We start from the raw sequence: 13,668 nt of genomic DNA, 5'->3' as shown, positions 1-13,668 counted from the left end.
GGTAATGAACAAGTTACAGTGGTATTGAACAAGTTACAGTGGTAATGAACAAGTTACAGTGGTAATGAACAAGTTACAGTGGTAATGAACAAGTTACAGTGGTAATGAACAAGTTACAGTGGTAATGAACAAGTTACAGTGGTATTGAACAAGTTACAGTGGTAATGAACAAGTTACAGTGGTAACGAACTATTTACAAACTTAATAAGTTATTGATGCAGACATGACTTAGATCACACACACAGAAATCCCAAGTTTAAGTGGTAATGCTTTATTTACAGTGGTCAAAGTCAGAATATTGTGCCAGATTGGTCAGTCATGAGGGCAGAGGCCAGACACATCAACACCTGTGGGCCAATTTCCAACTTGCCTTTATTATAAACATCTGTGAAGATATAATTCATATAATATGCAAAACAACCACTGTGTAAAAATAGCGAAATTCCAAGTGCTTTCGTGACTTCTCACATTATCAAGGAACTATCAAAAATAAATGTCAACAGGAATGCATAAAAATGGTTAAGACTACACATTATATGCATTCCTGTCGATTTTTTTAAAGTTCCTTGATAATGTGAAGTCACGAAAGCGCTTGGGATTTCGTTATTTTTTTCACAGTGATTGTTCTGCATATTGTGATATCACGTGTTTACTCTGATATTATTGCATATACTGATATATACGTTCATAACCAGTTGGGTTTCAACCCCGGAAGAAATGCCACTGAGGATACGAACCTAAAGCCAGATTCTGTTTAATCAGCCTTAGAAAATAATGAACATTAAAATACGCCATTATGTTTCTCGGACAACACTAACGAGCCTCCCCCTGGGGTGAGGAAGATGGCAGACCAGAGGCCTAATTTCTCCCTATGAACCCCGTGAGGGTGGGTAATGTAGCTAGGCCTGGGGACAGTTGGTCCCAGAAGATGAGGAGGTACTTGTACCTCCTCCCATGACAGACATAGGTCTCAGACACTCCCAGGACAGGGAGCCAAGACCGGGTCACCATCCCCTGGTACTGACCCGGACCGGGACAGTACCAGAGGATAAAATGAAGACAACACTACTCGCTCTCTGCTACTCTGTAATCTGTGTTTACCTCACTTACGGTATCTAAAACACATTGGTACCCAACGGAACCCAACTGTTTAAATGAACAGTCAAGTTCCAGACAAACGTGCACACACACACACTATTGAAAAGTCTTAATTTACTCAGTAAACAGGACTTTCATGTTTATTGAGTGCATATTATATATACGGAACACTTAGGAGCTTGAGCCCAACGCTCCGATTCTTCCTGGAAAGCTGCAACACAACACACAGACGCAATACAAGAAACAAGTGTTTCTTGAGGCGGATCTTAGTTATATGATGACCCACAGCTGGAGCTTTTGGTCATCTGACTGAGGCCTTCCACTGGCTTACCACTCCACCACTTTAAAAATTGTGGTTATGGTTATAATCACTGCACAACCTAACCAAGAAACAAGAATTTCTCTAATAAAACCACATATTTGACACACACACACACACACACACACATACACACACACACACACACACACACACACACACACATATACACACACACACACACACACACACACACACACACACGCACACACACACTCGTGGAGGAGTCACGCGGTTTGAGCTCGTGTTTTGGTGATAATTTCTGACTGCCATAAGGAATAGAGTGTGAGATATAGGTGTGTGCACGCATAAGAGTGCATATAATCACTTAAGCCCCGAAAAAAAGGAAATATAAATGATCACAGAAAAGAAAACAAAGGAAATAGTGGCTGAGTGTTTAGTGAGGGCCATTGGAAGGGTGAACGGTTGTGTCAGGCCTAAATAGTGTTGCCATAATAACGCAGTGGGGTATTTGAAGAATAAGTGCGACTCAAGACCAGGGAGATAAGAGATATGTATGGATGTGTCAGTAAATACAGTGAGTGAGTGAAAATATTAGAAGAGCTAGAGACTATAGTGCATACAGGAAGTTAGTGGAAAAATTACTGAGAAGCATCAAACACCTTCAACTTCTGGGACAGGACAGACCCGCAACGTTACTCCACTGCCAGCCGCAAGTAATATTCACCTAGTTTGAGTTGCATGGGGTCAATAGTACCTGTCTCTAGCTGGAATTGGGGGTCACTCTCCTCGAGCTATCAGAATTAGAATAAGCAGCATTTACTGGCATTTAATAGAATTTAGAGGTAGCGGCATATAGGTGAAGCCTAGTGTATTTATTTTTGAACATAATTTTAAACGCATAAGACAGTACAGTGGGAACCAAGAGATCGGGTACATATACAATACATATGTAGTACATACGTGGGAAATAAGGACTGTTTACATAAACATATGCACACACACTTGGTGAGAACAGGATCTGCTGTTTGGCACTTGAATAGCTGTAGCGCGCACACACACACACACACACACACACACACACACACACAAACTTCAACTCCTTGCCAGAAAACTCTTAACAATTCCTTTAAAAATACTATTTAATATTTCCTTCTTAATATAACATAAATTCTGTAAAGATAAACTATATTATAATTTAATATATGAAAACCAGACTGTTCATAGGGGTTAAATTACCATTCATTCTCATATACCTGCCATCACTACTGTATTTTTATGTATGTTAACACTAATATTTCACATAATTTCTGTATTAACTATTACAAATATTATACTGAAGTCTTAATTATGTTTAAAAATTTTATGTACTCTGCAACATAATGAAGATACAGCCAAAATACAGTGGCTGGGAAAATATACCCATAATCCGCATTTATTAGAAGACCTATTAGTGTGTTAGTGGAGACAAATGATTTTTATGACTTGACGTGCTGTTAGAGTGCGTGCCAAGCAACATGAAGGGATTTAGGGAAACCGGTTAGCCTGACTTGAGTCCTGGAGGTGGGAAGTACAGTGCTTGTACCCTGAAGGAAGGGTATTAATATATTTTAGCTTTTAAGTTTAGTGCCAGGTCGCTTCTGACAAGACAGTGATGGAGTGAGTGATGATGACAGTGTTTCTTCCTTTCTTGGGTCACCCTCCCTCGGTGGGAGACTGCCGATGAGAAAATAAAAATAAAAAAATGATATAAGGCTTCGGTCCCCATCAAGCTACTGTCAGGACTCACGAAATCGTAATGACACGATTGCAAACCATACCACGGGTGGAATTTGAACTCGCGGTCAGTCTCAAAACTCCAGACCGTCGCGTTAGCCATTGGCCCAGTGGCTAACGCGACGGTCTAGAGTTTTGAGACTGATCGCGGGTTCAAACCCCACCTGTGGTATGGTAAGCTATTGTCAAGTGGTCGTGGAATAACATTCCAATCATCTAACTTAATGCAACATAACAATAGTTATAAACTAGCTCTACATAACGAGGGACTTCCCATTAAGTCTGCAGACCTTGTCAACTATACTTGTAACAACTCTACACCGCATTGGATCGACACCATGCCCAGCCCTTCTAGGGTAGGGTAGGTGCCTGAGCCCGAGCCTTTAGCTCATAAGACTGTCATTCCCATTTGCCCCCTTGGGGCGGGGATGGCAGACCAGAGAGGCCTAGCTTGTGGCTAGGCCTGGGGACAGTTGGTCCCAAAGATGAGGAGGTGCTTGTGCCTCCTCCCATGGGAGACTTAGGTCTCAGACACTCCCTAAAGAGGGAGCCAAGGCCGGGCCACCACTTGGAAAAGGCCCGGGCCGGGAGAATACCGGCTAATATTTAATAATAATAATAATAATACACCGCATTTTCGGGAAATATAAATATTCATTGTCAACAGAATTTGTAATTCAGAGGTTGATACTTGTTGTAGTGAGGAGGCTGGTAGACAGATGTTTCAGTACACGTGTGCTGGCTACACCTGTGTGTGTGTGTGTGTGTGTGTGTGTGTGTGTGTGTGTGTGTGTGTGTGTGTGTGTGTGTGTGTGTCCCCACCACCTTCCTCCCATCATACACCATCCCAACGCATCATATTTACAGTCAGATGTATATACACTGAGAAATATGTATCTCTTGTGGTATACACAAGTAGAGGTGTGTATACATCCTGACGCTGGTGATAGTCATGTGGTGACCCACTCAAGAGGAACTTTTGGTTGCATGACTGAGACCTTCAGCTGACCTTCCCTTTCACCCAGTAAATCATAGATGACTCAAGAAATCGTAATGACACGATTGCAAACAAACCATACCACGGGTGGGATATGAACCAGCGGTCATTACGTGTCATTACGATTTCTTGAGTCATGTTGACGGCAGTGAAGGGACTTGAGCTAGAGTTCGTCACGGCCACGCTAGCTGGAGATTCGTCTGTAAAAACTTGCATTTGTGGTCACAGAGGTGCCTGTGCTAACTTTCCTATGGTGTAGAAATATACCTAGTTGGATGAATCTTATTGTGGCTAGCTGGTCTAGTGGCTAACGCGACGGGCTGGAGTTTTGAGACTCTATGACCGCGGGTTCAATCCCGGCCGGGGGTATGGTTTATTTGCAATAGATGACCTCGTGTAAGCTAGATTGCCAACAAGCATTAATATGAGATCCAGAACAAGCATGTATTGTGACACTATATCACTCTATGTAGAGCTTTATGGTGACCTGACAAAGCTCTACATAGAGCGAAACGTCCCAAAGCTTATTCTGCAAAACGTGCCTGTATTTCTACCAAATACAGTAACAATACACCATTGTACACTTTAACTGGAAACCTCAAGTCGATTACCAGGCTGAGCCGATGATGATAAGATACTGCTGTGTGGGCTGTCACCTGGCTATGTAACCAACCATATGTCCCATGTGTGGGCTGGCAGCTGCTGTGTGACCCATCATGTGTCCCATGTGTGGGCTGGCAGCTGCTGTGTGACCCATCATGTGTCCCATGTGTGGGCTGGCAGCTGCTGTGTGACCCATCATGTGTCCCATGTGTGGGCTGGCAGCTGCTGTGTGACCCATCATGTGTCCCATGTGTGGCCTGGCAGCTGCTGTGTGACCCATCATGTGTCCCATGTGTGGGCTGGCAGCTGCTGTGTGACCCATCATGTGTCCCATGTGTGGGCTGGCAGCTGCTGTGTGACCCATCATGTGTCCCATGTGTGGGCTGGCAGCTGCTGTGTGACCCATCATGTGTCCCATGTGTGGGCTGGCAGCTGCTGTGTGACCCATCATGTGTCCCATGTGTGGCCTGGCAGCTGCTGTGTGACCCATCATGTGTCCCATGTGTGGGCTGGCAGCTGCTGTGTGACCCATCATGTGTCCCATGTGTGGGCTGGCAGCTGCTGTGTGACCCATCATGTGTCCCATGTGTGGGCTGGCAGCTGCTGTGTGACCCATCATGTGTCCCATGTGTGGGCTGGCAGCTGCTGTGTGACCCATCATGTGTCCCATGTGTGGCCTGGCAGCTGCTGTGTGACCCATCATGTGTCCCATGTGTGGGCTGGCAGCTGCTGTGTGACCCATCATGTGTCCCATGTGTGGGCTGGCAGCTGCTGTGTGACCCATCATGTGTCCCATGTGTGGGCTGGCAGCTGCTGTGTGACCCATCATGTGTCCCATGTGTGGGCTGGCAGCTGCTGTGTGACCCATCATGTGTCCCATGTGTGGCCTGGCAGCTGCTGTGTGACCCATCATGTGTCCCATGTGTGGGCTGGCAGCTGCTGTGTGACCCATCATGTGTCCCATGTGTGGGCTGGCAGCTGCTGTGTGACCCATCATGTGTCCCATGTGTGGGCTGGCAGCTGCTGTGTGACCCATCATGTGTCCCATGTGTGGGCTGGCAGCTGCTGTGTGACCCATCATGTGTCCCATGTGTGGCCTGGCAGCTGCTGTGTGACCCATCATGTGTCCCATGTGTGGGCTGGCAGCTGCTGTGTGACCCATCATGTGTCCCATGTGTGGGCTGGCAGCTGCTGTGTGACCCATCATGTGTCCCATGTGTGGGCTGGCAGCTGCTGTGTGACCCATCATGTGTCCCATGTGTGGGCTGGCAGCTGCTGTGTGACCCATCATGTGTCCCATGTGTGGGCTGGCAGCTGCTGTGTGACCCATCATGTGTCCCATGTGTGGGCTGGCAGCTGCTGTGTGACCCATCATGTGTCCCATGTGTGGGCTGGCAGCTGCTGTGTGACCCATCATGTGTCCCATGTGTGGCCTGGCAGCTGCTGTGTGACCCATCATGTGTCCCATGTGTGGGCTGGCAGCTGCTGTGTGACCCATCATGTGTCCCATGTGTGGGCTGGCAGCTGCTGTGTGACCCATCATGTGTCCCATGTGTGGGCTGGCAGCTGCTGTGTGACCCATCATGTGTCCCATGTGTGGCCTGGCAGTATGCTGTGTGACCCATCATGTGACCCATGTGTGGGCTGGCAGCTGCTGTGTGACCCATCATGTGTCCCATGTGTGGGCTTGCAGCTGCTGTGTGACCCATCATGTGTCCCATGTGTGGGCTGGCAGCTGCTGTGTGACCCATCATGTTTCCCATGTGTGGCCTGGCAGCTGCGGTGTGACCCATCATGGGTCCCATGTGTGGCCTGGCAGCATGTTGTGTGACCCATCATGTGTCCCATGTGTGGGCTGGCAGTATGCTGTGACCCATCATGTGTCCCATGTGTGGCCTGGCAGCTGCTGTGTGACCCATCATGTGTCCCATGTGTGGCCTGGCAGCATGTTGTGTGACCCATCATGTGACCCATGTGTGGGCTGGCAGTATGCTGTGACCCATCATGTGTCCCATGTGTGGGCTGGCAGTATGCTGTGACCCATCATGTGACCCATGTGTGGGCTGGCAGCTGCTGTGTGACCCATCATGTGTCCCATGTGTGGGCTGGCAGCTGCTGTGTGACCCATCATGTGTCCCATGTGTGGCCTGGCAGTATGCTGTGTGACCCATCATGTGTCCCATGTGTGGGCTGGCAGTATGCTGTGTGACCCATCATGTGTCCCATGTGTGGGCTGGCAGTATGCTGTGTGACCCATCATGTGTCCCATGTGTGGCCTGGCAGTATGCTGTGTGACCCATCATGTGACCCATGTGTGGGCTGGCAGTATGCTGTGTGACCCATCATGTGACCCATGTGTGGCCTGGCAGTATGCTGTGTGACCCATCATGTGTCCCATGTGTGGCCTGGCAGCTGCTGTGTGACCCATCATGTGTCCCATGTGTGGCCTGGCAGTATGCTGTGTGACCCATCATGTGTCCCATGTGTGGGCTGGCAGCTGCTGTGTGACCCATCATGTGTCCCATGTGTGGGCTGGCAGTATGCTGTGTGACCCATCATGTGTCCCATGTGTGGGCTGGCAGTATGCTGTGACCCATCATGTGACCCATGTGTGGGCTGGCAGTATGTTGTGTGACCCATCATGTGTCCCATGTGTGGGCTGGCAGCTGCTGTGTGACCCATCATGTGTCCCATGTGTGGCCTGGCAGTATGTTGTGTGACCCATCATGTGTCCCATGTGTGGCCTGGCAGTATGTTGTGTGACCCATCATGTGTCCCATGTGTGGCCTGGCAGTATGTTGTGTGACCCATCATGTGTCCCATGTGTGGCCTGGCAGTATGTTGTGTGACCCATCATGTGTCCCATGTGTGGGCTGGCAGTATGTTGTGTGACCCATCATGTGTCCCATGTGTGGGCTGGCAGTATGTTGTGTGACCCATCATGTGTCCCATGTGTGGGCTGGCAGCTGCTGTGTGACCCATCATGTGTCCCATGTGTGGGCTGGCAGCTGCTGTGTGACCCATCATGTGACCCATGTGTGGCCTGGCAGTATGCTGTGTGACCCATCATGTGTCCCATGTGTGGCCTGGCAGTATGCTGTGTGACCCATCATGTGTCCCATGTGTGGCCTGGCAGTATGTTGTGTGACCCATCATGTGTCCCATGTGTGGCCTGGCAGTATGTTGTGTGACCCATCATGTGTCCCATGTGTGGCCTGGCAGTATGTTGTGTGACCCATCATGTGTCCCATGTGTGGCCTGGCAGTATGTTGTGTGACCCATCATGTGTCCCATGTGTGGCCTGGCAGTATGTTGTGTGACCCATCATGTGTCCCATGTGTGGGCTGGCAGCTGCTGTGTGACCCATCATGTGTCCCATGTGTGGGCTGGCAGCTGCTGTGTGACCCATCATGTGTCCCATGTGTGGGCTGGCAGTATGTTGTGTGACCCATCATGTGTCCCATGTGTGGGCTGGCAGTATGCTGTGTGACCCATCATGTGTCCCATGTGTGGGCTGGCAGCTGCTGTGTGACCCATCATGTGTCCCATGTGTGGCCTGGCAGTATGTTGTGTGACCCATCATGTGTCCCATGTGTGGGCTGGCAGTATGCTGTGACCCATCATGTGACCCATGACTTGAAAAAACCCACATGTCTCGTATTCGTTTCCTGACACAGGTTTTAGTCATATGATGACTCGCCACTAGAGCTTTTGGTCATCTGACCGAGGCCTTCCACAGGCCTACCACTCCACCCCTTTAAGGCACCTTTTGTATTGTGTTTTAGAAATACAAATCCACATCTCTATATCAAAATTAATGTATATCTAAATTATTCAATAATTGATGGACGGAGGAAAGACCTTGTGAAATAATTTCTCGTACCTACTATGTATATAGAAAGCCGCTTCCTATGCTGAGAATTTCGGGAAAATTAGGTCAGTTTTATCCCAGGATGCGACCCACACCAGTCCACTAACACCCAGGTACCTATTTTACTGATGGGTGAACATAGACAACCGGTTTAAGGAAACACGCCCAATGTTTCTACCCCTTCGCCGGGAATCGAACCCGGACACTCACCGTGTGAAGCGAGAGCTTATGCCACCAGGTAAATTTATTATTAATGTCTTGTGGCAACAGTTGCGAGGTAAGAGGGTAACTTTTATAAATGTGTTCTCCTTCCGATCGACACCATGCCCAGCCCTTCTAGGGCAGGGTAGGTGCCTGAGCCAGAGCTTGCAGCTCACAAGACTGTCATTCCCAGTAACCCCCTTGGGGCGGGGATGGCAGACCAGAGAGGCCTAGCTTCTCCCTACGAGCCCCGTGAGGGCGGGGACTGTGGCTAGGCCTGCGGACAGTTGGTCCCAAAGATGAGGTACTTGTGCCTCCTCCCATGGAAGACTTAGGTCTCAGACACTCCCTAAAGAGGGAGCCAAGGCCGGGCCACCACTTGGAAAGGGCCCGGGCCGGGAGTATACCGGGGAATTTTTAATAATAGTAAATTCTCCTTCCAACAGTCATGAAGTAAAAGGGTAACTTTTATAAATGTCTTCTGACAATAGTCACGAGGTATGATAGGTAACAATTATAAATGTCTTCTGCCAACAGTCGCGAAGTTAGAGGGTAACTTTTATAAATGTGCCCTCCTGTCAACAGAGGTCGCGAGGTACGAGGGTAACTGAAATAAACTTGTTTTGCTTCCACTAGGGTCGCCGGTGGTGGTCGAGGAACTAGATACAGCTGATGTCCCAGCTGAACCTCCGCAGGATTCTTGGTCGCTTACAGAATCCCTCGACCAAGTCCCAAGTACATTACAGGACGATGAAGAGGAAGAAGACTTCGATGATGATGATGACGATGAGGAGGAGGACTCCAGCAGGGAAGTGAAAAAGTTCCGTGTAGACGATGAAAATGACAGCTATGAAGATGATGACGATGATGAAAATGATTTCAAATCATTACCAAGCACTGGGTAAGATTATTTATTTTCTCTGTTTCTCAACTTTTACGTAATACTTCTTGTTTTGAATTATCTCCTTAAGTTCAGTACTTGATCGACACCATGCCCAGCCCTTCTAGGGTAGGGTAGGTGCCTGAGCCCGAGCCTTTAGCTCATAAGACTGTCATTCCCATTACCCCCCTTGGGGCGGGGATGGCAGACCAGAGAGGCCTAGCTTGTGGCTAGGCCTGGGGACAGTTGGTCCCAAAGATGAGGAGGTACTTGTGCCTCCTCCCATGGGAGACTTAGGTCTCAGACACTCCCTAAAGAGGGAGCCAAGACCGGGCCACCACTTGGAAAAGGCCCGGGCCGGGAGAATACCGGCGAATCCTTAATAATAATAAATTCAGTGCTTCAGTTGTTCTGTGCCCCCTCCTCCCTTTAGTTTATCTAATTCACATTATGCTTCGTTTATTAAGGATTTCACTTACACAGAAGATAGCTGAAGGAGATTCACTTACAGGCGTACCTTTCCCAGTACTACATTCTTGCACGTTAAGTTCTACATTATGAGCCCAAATACCTTCAAAATACCTGGAGTACAAGACCGCCTGTTAGAGCAAAGATTAATGAAGAAAATAGACGTATGCTTCACTTATGTTTCTTTATTATGACAACATTTAGCCAACCAGTGGTTTTATTAGTTCAGTACAGAGAAAACCGGTTGAAGATGTTTCTCTCTGTATTGGACTGGTAAAAACCATTGGTTGGTGAAATGTTGCACGTGTCTTATACATCTACATGACGGTTTTCTAAACCATTACTATAATATCACTAGAGCAGTTTTGGTTTAACATATATCCCCAACATCAGAAAGTATGTTCAGTATTTATACTATGGGCAGAATTCATACACAGGTTAGACCTAATGGTGAGCAGAGACTTGGAGAGTGAAAATGAGAACTCTCTTGGCTTGCAACAGCAATAATATGCTCAAACAGATAGATTTGATATGGTGTGAACTATCTAGAGACAGGAGAGGGTCAAGTAGTGTGAAGTGTCCTAGATGTCAAGTAGCCTGTCCTAAGTTGCTAACTTACTTCCCTCTGTAACGTCAGAAGGCCGCAGCACTTAATTAGCCACCCTTTATAAAGGTGGTCGATTCTTCCTGGAAAGTTATGACTTTATAAAAACACTTTGGATAAGACCCTCATGACGATGTTTCGGGCTACTGTCGTACGATTTCTCTCATAAGTGTGGCTTTCTTATTGACTCTTATATTGTATGACTACTCATACTAGGGTATGACAAACCATGCTTCGCACCTAGCTAAGATAACATGCACAATTGTGAGTTTGTGTGGAGTGTGTTGAATACAGGACATACTTGAACGCAGCTGTACCAACTACAATTGCTAAGAACGCCCGCTTGCTGCACGCTGTACATACCCAACTCCGTTTTCAACAATCCCCCCTCCATTCCTAAATTACACTCCATACATAAAAAGTATATTATATTTCAAATATTGTTTATGTAGTCATATATTGGATGGTTGACGGGTTGATTGGTTAATGGGGTTTAAAGTCTTTCGATGTACGAAGGTCAATAAGGCTGCATGTTCCCTGTGTACCACCATTCTTGATTAATATTAAATAGCGACTAGAGTAACTCTCAGTGGATATAGACACTTAAGTACAGGTCAGGACATTTATTAGATGAAAAATCTCTTACTAGTGACTTCATCCTAATGTGCAGACATCTAAGACGGGAGAATATCTATGGTGGCAAGAGGCAGGTAACATAATGATGGCAGAGGCAGCATTAGCTAGACTGGGCAACAACAAGTTTGTCAAATTTGGAAATACTAAACTGCAGGACCTGTCTTGGATGGTATTAGTAACGGTAGTTAAGCACAAGTACGCCTGTAGCCAGGACGATCATTGTCATGCCCGTGTCCACTTCAGTAATGACCAAGGTCACGTTTTGTAGTTCTAAAAATAGGTTGGATAAATACACGAGTGGGTGTGAGTGTGAGTTAGACCTGACTAGCTTGTGCTACTAGGTCAGATGCAGTGCTCCTCCCTTAAGTGAATGTGACTGACCTGACTAGGTTAAGGCATTGGCTTAAGCAGATGGGAGAATTGGACCTGCCTCGCATGGGCCAGTAGGCCCATGCGAGGCAGGTCCAACTCTTATGATGTGGAGGGAAATCAATTTGGTCGTCTGTGACAATGATCTACGTAGAAGATAATGTATAGAGGCTGTCTATCAACGTAGAAGGAAATGTATAGAGGCTGTCTATTAACGTAGAAGGAAATGTATAGAGGCTGTCTATCAACGTAGAAGGAAATGTATAGAGGCTGTCTACTAACGTAGAAGGAGATGTATAGAGGCTGTCTACTAACGTAGAAGGAAATGTATAGAGGCTGTCTACTAACGTAGAAGGAAATGTATAGAGGCTGTCTATCAACGTAGAAGGAAATGTATAGAGGCTGTCTATTAACGTAGAAGGAGATGTATAGAGGCTGTCTACTAACGTAGAAGGAAATGTATAGAGGCTGTCTACTAACGTAGAAGGAGATGTATAGAGGCTGTCTACTAACGTAGAAGGAGATGTATAGAGGCTGTCTACTAACGTAGAAGGAAATGTATAGAGGCTGTCTATCAACGTAGAAGGAGATGTATAGAGGCTGTCTACTAACGTAGAAGGAAATGTATAGAGGCTGTCTACTAACGTAGAAGGAAATGTATAGAGGCTGTCTATCAACGTAGAAGGAAATGTATAGAGGCTGTCTACTAACGTAGAAGGAAATGTATAGAGGCTGTCTATCAACGTAGAAGGAGATGTATAGAGGCTGTCTACTAACGTAGAAGGAAATGTATAGAGGCTGTCTACTAATGTAGAAGGAAATGTATAAAGGCTGTCTACAAACGTAGAAGGAAATGTATAGAGGCTGTCTATTAACGTAGATGTATAGAGGCTGTCTATCAGCGTAGGAAATGTATAGAGGCTGTCTAATAACGTAGAAGGAAATGTATAGGGGCTGTCTACTAACGTAGAAGGAAATGTATAGAGGCTGTCTACTAACGTAGAAGGAAATATATAGAGGCTGTCTACTAACGTAGAAGGAAATATCTAGAGGCAAACTTAGTTATTGGTAACACCAGACCAAAGAAGTCTATCAGATTAAGTATATCAAGACTCTTGGCTAACAGGATGTTTCCTAATTTGACTCTTGTTGTAACGTGATAATACTCGCAGCACTTGCTACATATCACCTGTCTTGCGCCACTATATATACTCCCTTATTGTAAGCCTGTATTAGGATTTAAGACGCCACTAATTGCCCTATGATAGTAATTAGCGTAAACTATATATGTAAATACACTGAGAGAAATACTCTTCTCGCTGTATATATCTTGCTGCTCCACCATGATCATTTTCCGTTTTCTTAGACGATTATTTTTGTAAATGGTATAAACCTTGGTAATAAATACCGACAAGTTGGTTTAGAAAGACACGTAAGCAAACACTATAACATATTTATTAGAAAACGTTTCGGTCCTGGAACCTTGATCAAGGTTCCAGGACCGAAACGTTTTCTAATAAATATGTTATAGTGTTTGCTTACGTGTCTTTCTAAACCATTTTTGTAAATAAACTCGAATTGGATATATACACTGAGAGGTGTATTTCTCTCAGCGTATATACTCTGAAAGCTTACTTTAATCCCTATTTTAGGTATTAAAGTAGTATTTTTGTCTGGTGAGAGTTGCAAGCGTCCTAAATGACCCTCGTGTATTAGACAGGTTTTAAACTCCATTAACCAACCAACCATTCCAACTTTTAACTCTAGAGAAGATATAGGTGAAATTTTAACATATTTCATTTTTTTTAAGTTAACAAACACGATTGATCAGCCTTTGTATATGTATTTTAGCAAGAAATATGTAATTGTTAAACCTGTAAATATT

General features: G+C 46.0%; 1 protein-coding gene across 1 annotated transcript in view; it reads left to right on the top strand.

The window, feature by feature from the left end:
- The window catches only part of LOC128699834 (uncharacterized), a 40,313-nt gene that overhangs the window by 14,234 nt on the left and 12,411 nt on the right, over window positions 1-13,668 (top strand). Inside the window, exon 2 of the mRNA XM_053792611.2 lies at window positions 9,463-9,727. Within this exon, the coding sequence (XP_053648586.2) occupies window positions 9,463-9,727 (265 nt within the window). The remainder of the gene's footprint in view (window positions 1-9,462; window positions 9,728-13,668) is intronic.

Source organism: Cherax quadricarinatus, chromosome 81 (genome assembly GCF_038502225.1).
Source record: "Cherax quadricarinatus isolate ZL_2023a chromosome 81, ASM3850222v1, whole genome shotgun sequence".
NCBI lineage: Eukaryota > Metazoa > Arthropoda > Malacostraca > Decapoda > Parastacidae > Cherax > Cherax quadricarinatus.
The sequence above is the reverse complement of the archived record's forward strand: the minus strand, read 5'-3'. Positions and strand labels throughout refer to the sequence as shown.